At 34.8% G+C, this 9,940-nt stretch overlaps 1 protein-coding gene across 1 annotated transcript; it reads left to right on the plus strand.

Moving 5' to 3' along the window:
- The first annotated feature begins 7,337 nt into the window (after positions 1-7,337).
- Positions 7,338-8,777, plus strand: LOC110855745. Its single transcript, XM_022104150.2, has 3 exons — positions 7,338-7,416; positions 7,889-8,165; positions 8,499-8,777. Exons 1-3 carry the CDS (start codon positions 7,357-7,359, stop codon positions 8,597-8,599), a joined length of 438 nt encoding a protein of 145 aa, XP_021959842.1. The 5' UTR covers positions 7,338-7,356; the 3' UTR covers positions 8,600-8,777.
- Positions 8,778-9,940: the final 1,163 nt, after the last annotated feature.

Genomic DNA, 9,940 nt, shown 5'->3' on the forward strand with positions numbered 1-9,940 from the left:
TGTATCTTGTATCTTGCAATCAAAGTATCTTGCCCACCCCTGCTATTCTGCATAATGTGCAACGGAATTTCGGCATGCATACGCCGTCCAATACCACCACATAATTGCATGAATTCATATTTACACAAATCAGGGCAAAATTATTCTTTCTTAAAATTTTAACGTAAAATCCAAAATCTCCATCTGATTTATCAGTACGAACCTGCACGTTGAACTTTGTAATGGCTCGCGTCTAATGTAAATTACTCAGGACATCTAATTAAAATTCTATAGTTGCCACCGCTCTTTAAATATGTTGGTTGACGTCAAGACCTCTTTATATTTAATATGACAGGCTTACATAAAATAAAGGTGTCCTAAATGGTAATAGTTGTGATTTGCCAAATGCATATGTAGGTATATGTATTTAACTACATGCATAGTATGCAAACTATTTTCTAAGAATAAAATTCATTTTTTTGAAAATATTAAATTAAAAATTTCAAGATGACTAAAACCTACTGTTACAATAGCGTCTATACCTATCTAGGTTGATTTATGGCATTAGAGATACCCTAGTTTTATGATCCTAGCCTTTAGGTATAAATACGCCTCCAAAATATGTGTGAGAGGCAGATGAGATTTGTACTTACTAGCACACGGTTTCTACCTCTGGAACTTGAGCTAGGTAAATGTTTTAATAAATGCAACTACATAAAATATAAAATGAATGCGTTGCTTTCTTCATTTATCATCATCTAATGCGTAACACCTACACTCTAAGAAATCCGGTAACTAAGTTATTACCAGGCGGAGTATCTATGTGACTCTGCCGCATGGTAATTAATTTATTATTGAGTGGTAGAAAATTAGTTACCAACTGGTAATATTTTCAAATTTTGCGACCAGGGTTATTACAGGTTTGGTAACAAAATGTCTACCACTCAGTAATAAATAAATTACCATGCCGTAAAGTCACATAGATACTCCGCCTGGTAATAACTTAGTTACTGGGTTTCTTAGAGTGTAACCTACATATTTAACCCGTAAGACAGAACATGTGTAGCTAACTAAATTCTTTCTACACATTTCGCTAAAATTAATTAAAGACTAAAAACATTATCTGCGTGAGATTTTAATATACTTAAACAAGCTATTATTAATTTACGTAAGCAATACGTGGTGCTGCGAAATACATGATCTTAATAAATTCGGTTCTTGTTAAAACTCAAGTGGTTGAGGCATTTTGAGATGCATACCTATGCATATTGATTTTTATCGTCCCATTTTGTGTCCTCATCTTTCATTCTATACTAGTTAGACGCATTGCATAATGTATCTCCATCAAAAAGAAAAAAAGAAAAACTTCATCACAAAAATGCGCATTTTCGGCCACTTATGCCATCATAACTTTGTTTAAACTAAGCATTATGAAAAATCCCGAAACATGTGTTCAATTATTTATGTAAGGCTACATAATTATCATGGTTTCATCAAAATCGGAGCGAGACCGCTGGCGTCATCGCATTGTGAGATTCAACCATTTATTAATTCGTTGAATTCATTCGAAGCGTTTCCTCTCGTCGTCCAGTCCTGACACGTCAGTCTTAATTTGACTTCAGACAAAATGGAAAACTAAGCTTTAGATCTCATGTCTATCTACGATCTTCACCACTATCCTGAAAAAACACAGCAGCCATCCCCTAGACCATCTTCTCTTTAAACGAAGAACTGGCCACGCAGGAAATGGTTAGCGAACGGCTTCGCCTTGTTCTTAACCGATTTCCTGGCACTTCTGCGCCCCCCTTTCCAAAATTTATGCGTGCCAATAAATTTCTTTTGCCTACCTTTGGAACGATTAATTACCTTTTATACGTCCCATCGTTTGCCCGTTTACCTTTACCCTTTCGTCACTATAGGCGAAACATAAAAGTATGGTCAACCATAAGAAATTTTCAAGTTGTATGAGGATTAAAAATGTATTCTAATATTTATAACCTTAACGAAATTAATAAAAATCAAATTTGTCACTTTAAATATCTCTTTAACGCGAATTACCATACAAAATTGCGAGCATCATTTTCCGTAAATATCAGTTGCTCTAATATCTTCTACAAGGATATTTCCTGTTGGCAAATTATACTCAGGATCAATAGGCTGCATTCTTTCCCAGTATACAGTAACCTAAAAAAATTCAGGACGGATTTCTCACCGCGCTTAATTATGCAGCCGAATTAAAACCATTTGACTGGATAATCCATAATTATTCCTATGTATAATTATATATTATGTAATATTTCCATCGGGAAAACGTTTAGATTAATATTCAACCCATAATTTTTGAAAACATTAACATTTCAAAAATTTCAAAATGAGTACAACAGTTTGAAATGATTAAATGCATTCGATTTAAAATTAATTAAAAACCAAAATTATTCTCTGCTCGAGATTGGGTGATTTCTGTAAGTTAAATAAACTAAAATAATTGTGTGAGTAACCTAAGCGAAATAAACTAAGAATTATATAACTAAGTTACTTGAGAATTTTTAGGTGGATGGGCGAAATTTTGATAAAAGTTGAAAATTACGTCTTAAAAGTATCGGCTGTATTGGTCCTGTTGGAGAAAGAGGAGTTAAAAATTGTATAATTCTGCCAAAGTGAAAGCCTCCTCTTATCCATCGATGCATATGTAATCGTCAAGAGCAAGTTTCAGCCAATCTGCAAATATAAAATGATGTTATTAAATACTGACGTATGAGAATACAGATGCATAAAGAACATTATCTATAGATAATGTTCTATGCATGAAAGTTAACTTTCATGCAAAAAATTAAAGATGCTAATGATCTGAACAACTTCACCAGCATGTATGTACATAAATACATACAGAAGCCCTATTTTTTTCGAAATATTTGTAAAATTTTGTAAAAGCTTATACGCTTATTGAATTCACGAATATTGTCGAGGAACGCGTGAACTAAATAACTCGCTATTTTGTACATAAATGCGAGATTACAATTTTCTTACCCATTGGCAGAGAAGATTTTTTCAGATTTCCATAAGTTTTGGAAAGATGTCATCCCTCTCTGGTCGACTAATGACGTCTCTTTTGGCATGGCAATTTTCTGTAAATGCGGTTGAAGATAATTGAAAATTCGTGACAGAAAATATTTACACACATATTTATACATATGTACAGGGTGGTTAAAATGTCACGCCACAATGGAAAATTTTTTCGATGGGAAAAATTCGTAAATTTCCATTAGTTACCGAAATTTTGTCGCTAAAATTCAATATTTTTAAAATTTCGTCATCAATGTTCCATTAGTTTTGATAATAATTACAAAAATCTTGATCCAAAATCTTGTAACTAATGGAGATTTAGGGGTTTTTCCCATTAGAAAATTTTCCATTGTTGCGTGACATTTAAACCACCCTGTATGTACTGACGGTTTGGTTGTACAAGTTTTCGTAAAAACATGAAAAGTTTAGCCCATCTCTTAGTTAAACATTGGTCCTGCTTTTCCTGGATTCTGACAAAAAATAAATATGTACCTATATGGACAAATACTTACCAGCTACGAATCCATTTTTATCCAGCAAATTAATCCATAATTTTCGCACTTATCACTCATGAATGCACTGGACTTTATTAAGTTACCAATTTTTGTGAAAATAAATATGAATTTAAGAAATTCAGACTCCGTCCAATTCTGGCAGTCTCCGAGGAGACGCCAGACTGGAATAGAAATGTGAAGAAAGTAACCGTCACTTCTTGCCAGAGATCACTAGGTTTCCATGGCAACAAAGACTTGAAGTGGAGGAACGATAGGATCGAGGAAAAAGGGTTGTATTCTTTCCTCCTAGAGAAAGATGACTCCAGTTTAAGAAAAGTGCTTGAGGTGAGAATAATCAAGGGATGTGGAATAAAAATATGTAAATACATCGGGTTAGGGTAGTCCAACCTTTTTTTAGTGAAGTCAGATCTTATCTTTACTACATGTGTGTAATGATCTTCTTGCTTTCTGAGAGACCGTGCATTAAGATTTTGATAGATATCTGGAAATAGGCATCATGTTACATGACTCATGTATATGCATCACATTCGACCTTTTGGAGGGGTTCAGCCAAGTAAAAATATTTCTGAAATATCTATGTACGTTATGCACGTCCCCCCATGAAGATGGGATGATGGATGATAACGACAAGATTTTGGATGGGTCAGTGCGTGCTGTGTTTTCTTGAGTAGATAACCTAGAAAATCCTGATCTTTCTTCTTTCGTAGCAGATGTGGAGTGGACGGAGTGATTTCGAAGAAGGGTTCAGGTGCATATGTGGAAGATATATTTTATATTCACGACGTCCCTTAAGTCTTTGAAATAGAAATAAGTGGTTGAAATACATGTAAAAAAATAAATATGCAGACTGTAACGCTCCCTATTCTATTATGGGATTGCGTGTCCTGATTCACATCCACTTTCGCTGATGCCCCTTTTCTTTGTGACGTTGTGCAAGAAATTTGTAGTAGAAACTCACTTTTTTATAAGAATTATGAATATATTTATTTACATCAATACCGACTGAAAAATATTGACTTTACAGAAATGCTCGTATTATTAATACGTGGGAGAGCTAATGCTATACTTTATATTTTAACTAATTATCTAGACAGGAACTTATTATTAAGTTTTCGAAGATCTAAAAACCTTGAACTTGATCTTGATGATCACTAAACTAAACCTGCTGATCCTGAATCTAAAACTACACTCTTCTTTTTTCTTCTCTCTGCTTACTCTATATATACGTGATCACATAAGCCACGCCTTCTTGATCACTACCTTTACTTACGCTACATATGCACAAACTACGCCCTCATGATCATGATGATCATGATGACGTAGGCATCATTCTGTGCTCCTCATTCCTATCCTCTCTTCCCCTTCATGATCTCCTCCTGCACACAATATGGTTTGGACACACATGAGAGGCGAGATACATATGAAAACTAAATCTATGTATTTTGAATCCCTTGACCTTTGAAATGCTGATGTCACATTTGCATCAGTGTTCCAAAGGTTGCAAGACAGATTACAAGTCCCCATTTAGCCCGGATTTTTAATAATAAGGATACATTACTGGGACCGTGCACAAAAATTGTCGCCGAATTGATGGGGAAGAATGGTTCTATGTAAATACCCGTAATTGCTGGATTCCTGTTAATTTACATTAATTAATTTGTATTCAATTTTTCACAATTTTTCCTGAAATCCGTATTAACGTTCATATTTAAATACCGTAAAACCTCTATTTATAGCCCTATTCTAATTATGGCCGGTCTCCAAATATAGCCGGGTCTAGAGACCAAGATTTCAAAATTTTAGCCGGGTCTCTAATTATAGCCGGGTACCCAATTATAGCCGGGTCTCTAATTATGGCCTGTCTTGTCCACTGTATCCACGTTCATAGCCCATGCAAGGAAAACGTTGTACACGATGCTAATCAACAAATAAGCTGAATTGATAATTTTTCCCGATTAATTTCAAGTCAATAATGGATGTAATAATGACAGAAAATTTAAAAAAAACTGCTAAACTTGGTTTAAAGATGTAGATTTGAAGTGCAAATTTTGGGCGGAACAAAATTTAGCCGGGTCTCTAATTATAGCTGGTCTCTAATTGTAGCCGGGTCCGTGACCCTCAGTTTTGGATTTTAGCCCCGGCCATAAATAGAGTATTTACGGTATGTACACATTAACGGTCTCTAATATGAGAAATAAACTCAGTTTTTGCACGACTTGATTTGTCCGGAATCAAATATGAAATAATTACATGTCTCAGAAAGATATGTAAGAGCTTTAATCGTGTAAAAATAATTATTAAATACAATTTCTAACAATACCTGACGCTGTCGTGACGATATCTTGCCAGTAAAGATGAAAAAAATACAGTAATAATGTGGTCAAAAAGTGATTTTGGACCGGCAGAGTATCGATCTCTGTACCTCTCACATGCTAAGCGAGCGCTCTACCATCTGAGCTACGGGCCCTTCTTGATAAGCCTAATCAAACAAGTAACATTTATCTTTAAACGATGTAAGAAGTGTGATTGAGTTTAAAATCGAAAGTTGTATAGTCAATAATAAACAACATTTAGTTGGGCGTGCCTTTACTGGCATTGTTGAGTCAAAAGTGATCTAGATTGATTGCAGTGGACGAAGAGAAGAAGTGGTCGCATTGATAAATCTTGATCTGCATGTAAATGCACATGGGACCGTGCAAGTTTGACGTGTTGAATTTGCATAAGTAGCTATGTACCAAAGTGCTTTTCGCTGTTAACTTTGCATCTAGCATATTAAGGATACGGACTCAAAAACCTGATTTTTGTCATTTTTACGATGTAATTCTTGTAAGGCCCCCAGTGAATACATGGAACATGTATGCACATACATATGAAAAAGCGTGCATTCAATGTGTTCGTATGATTTTGTACTGATCCTGCTTTAGGAAAAGGTTCGTTTCCTAAATCTTATTATGAAATGTTTTAATCGAACCAAATATTTCTTGAACCCTAAATAGCTTTGGGAACAAAGTTTTAATTAAATGGGCTGACATGACATAATTACTCACAATAAAAGGAATCATTCCAAAATTACGTTTTCTGCACATAAATAAGTTTGTTCATACGCACTTATTCATACTGTAGAAACCTTCTCCTCCAGAAAGCTGTGCCAAACATTTACCAGATACATTTGTAATGTTACTAATTCAATTTGTATTTAGTGGTGTACAATTATTTAAAAATTCGTCTACCTGTTAATCGTTCACGGCCGAACATGAGCTTTGAACTTACAGAATAATTTTGAAGTGACACAAAATCATGCATTTTACACAATTAGATAGTCAAAATTTGATAAATAGGACAAATATGAACAATAAATATGTAATATAACACACATAATCATTAATAGAGTTGTGCAATGCGCAATATTTGTATGTAAATTTACATCATTCGCATTTAGTGAATTTGGAACACGAAATAAATTCTGTCGACATTTATTACACTAAAAGGTGGCCTAAGATTAACCTAGAATGCATCGTAAACACTGGACATCTGTCTGACACAAGTACAACGCTATTTTACTAACAATGCAATGGATATGTCATGTATTTATTAAATAAATTCCACTCCACTATTTTTGAACATGGTGTTTTCCATACAATTATAGAATTACATACATATTTCGTGTTTGAAACGTCGCACATAAGTTGACGCGTGACATTGAAATTTTTTGAAGCATGTCACGACAAAAACGTAAATTCGTTCCGTAATTCGATATATTTTTTAATCGTTTGCGAAATTCTTTAATTCGTGGTGTAAAATGGACTATTTTAAATATTTGGGGATTTGCGTATTAGCAGGAATACTTTTAAGTCTAGTGGTAAGTTATTAAGGAAAAATTGCATTTATAAAGAAATTCACGCTGGTCGTAGTGACCTGGGTTAGTTTGCTACAAATAATTTTGTATGCATAAAGTCCTCTATTTTACGTTAATAAGTACAAGTTTCCAGTATAATTTTACCCGTATGTTTTCACATTGAGATGCAGATGCCATGAGTGGCTACACATTTGAGTTTATTATTTAGTTACTGGGTTACAAAGTACTTGGTGAAGTACAGAAAATTTTATTAAAAAAGCGAAAATATGTATAATTATTCCTCACTAATTTAAGCTGAAAATTCGGTTACTATTTACCTGCTTATTACGAAGTTTATTAATTTACACATATCGACGTGAAACGCGTTAATGATTGTGAATGGTTTTAAAGTAACTTGTATTTAGTTAGTCTACATTCGAAATAATTTTGCATAATAATTGCAACAGGTCTCATTACCCCGTTCCAATTTATGTAGAACGGAGATTACGGACAATTCAAATGCGTCGGAGGGAAATTCCAACTCGGAAATGCTACCGAGGACCCAAATATGATTTGGGAAAAGGTGGACGCATGTTGGGGCAACCTTACGAAAGCGGAGAATACCAAGTGTGCCCGATTTTGCTGGTACCACGGGGTCGGCGTGATTGACAAAAACTTCCATTTGGATAAGACCGTCTGGAAGGAATTCACCGATCGTTGGTACGATGTCGGGATCAAGGACAAAGTAGTGAAATCGGGCTGCATGGAAAAGGGTAATTCGGAACTTTAACACACTTTTAAAAATAAGGTGACCCTCTTGAAGGCATTTGGTATTCTATATTAAGTAAACTGTACCAAATCCAGAATACTATAGCGTTAACTTGATAATGAGCAAAGTTTACGCTGGATTTACAGTCTACTTAATATGGAATTGACGCTGAATTTACTTTTCAAAGAGGGTAACATTATTTTTTAGAGTGCAGTGTGTCGCTTGGGTAACAGTTGCTAAGTAGCAGAGATCCTTTGTATTAAACTAACAAATTATTTATTTGAATATTCCATTTTAAACATGGTTCAAATATGCAATTTTGTATAAAAAAATTTAGCTCCAACCGGCAAGTTTGAATCCGTTGGGAAAGCTTGTGCTGGATGGGATGGAGTTTACGAATGCTGGGACTCCTTTTTTAATAAGCTGTGCATAGAATGAGGAAGGGATCATGATTCTATTATCCACAATTTATGCTGATTCACTAATCACAAGAGTTATACGTCGATTAATATAATTAAAACAATTTTAATGTACGACTCCTTTGTAGTCAGCTTTTGTGATGTGTAATTTGTGTAATGTGTATACAATGATAATAAATATACTGATTAAAACATTGTATCAAATGATTAAGTGGGAAAGGTACTTTAATAAATAAATATAGCTTACATACAGTAATGCGGTGGCCCGACAGATGTGCAAAGACAAATTTGCAAACGATAAATGTGCAAAGACATTTGTGCAAACGATAAATGTGCATCCCGACAAACTTGCAGCCCGATAAATGTGTAAACGACAAATGTGCAACCGATAAATGTGCAAACGACAAATGTGCAGGAAATTTTCTAACAATTAATTTAACACTTAATTTAATTTAATAAATTTGTCATTTTTGTATACTAAACCTAACATATACCTAGGTAAGTAATGTCACCAGGACCAAACCTTTGATTCCAGGGACCCAATAGGGTGACCCCCATAGGTCGTGGAATGCTGAAATTTTGCATAAAGCTTCAGAGTTATATTAAATTTACATGTCCAAAGTAAATTAGATTTTTTGCCAGTAGAACCCAACAAGGTGACCAATACGACCCACATTAGTTTTCAAAAAACTCATAAGCTGAAATTCTGTACACAATACAGAGAGTGGGGCACTCATACTGAGAAGAGTTCAACAATTTTTCTTAGCTACATGCGGTTTTTCTCGGGTAATTAACTTGCTTGATGCGATGCCCCTTATTCTCAGCTACAAGTTTGCAACGCTTTTTCCTTACTGGAAACGCTTCCCGACACTTTTTAAGGCTTATTTTTAACCACTCGCCCTTAAAACGTTTCCAAAGTCCATCTTAAGTCGTAGCTAATTTGCATGTTTTCTCCATGACGCACAGAAAATTGAACTTCTCCCGGCACAGTCATCTACCCTGAACAAAGCTTCATCGATTGTGACCACAGGTTAGTTAATACCTCCAACAAGTTGGTTGTCGTACAGCTCTTTTCGCAAAAAAGTGAAAATTTGCGATGTGACGCTCGTTCAACGCATGCAGTTTTGTCTTCAACCGTTTGAATTTGTCCAAATCTCTTTTAATGAAGCTTTGAATAGGTATGGGATTCGATTTTAGTCGTTTCGCCATACTGGGAAGCTGTTTGGGATTTCCGGCTTGATCAAACGGTTTAGCTTCGTTTTGAGCTTTTTAGAGCCTTCAGATAGAGAGTGGTTTTTAGGGAGAGGAGGTAGTCCCTGATTAATTTCTTGTGTTCTAACAGCTTCAATATTTATTATTC

Source organism: Folsomia candida, unplaced genomic scaffold, assembly GCF_002217175.1.
Source record: "Folsomia candida strain VU population unplaced genomic scaffold, ASM221717v1 Fcan01_Sc013, whole genome shotgun sequence".
Classification (NCBI taxonomy): Eukaryota; Metazoa; Arthropoda; class Collembola; order Entomobryomorpha; family Isotomidae; genus Folsomia; species Folsomia candida.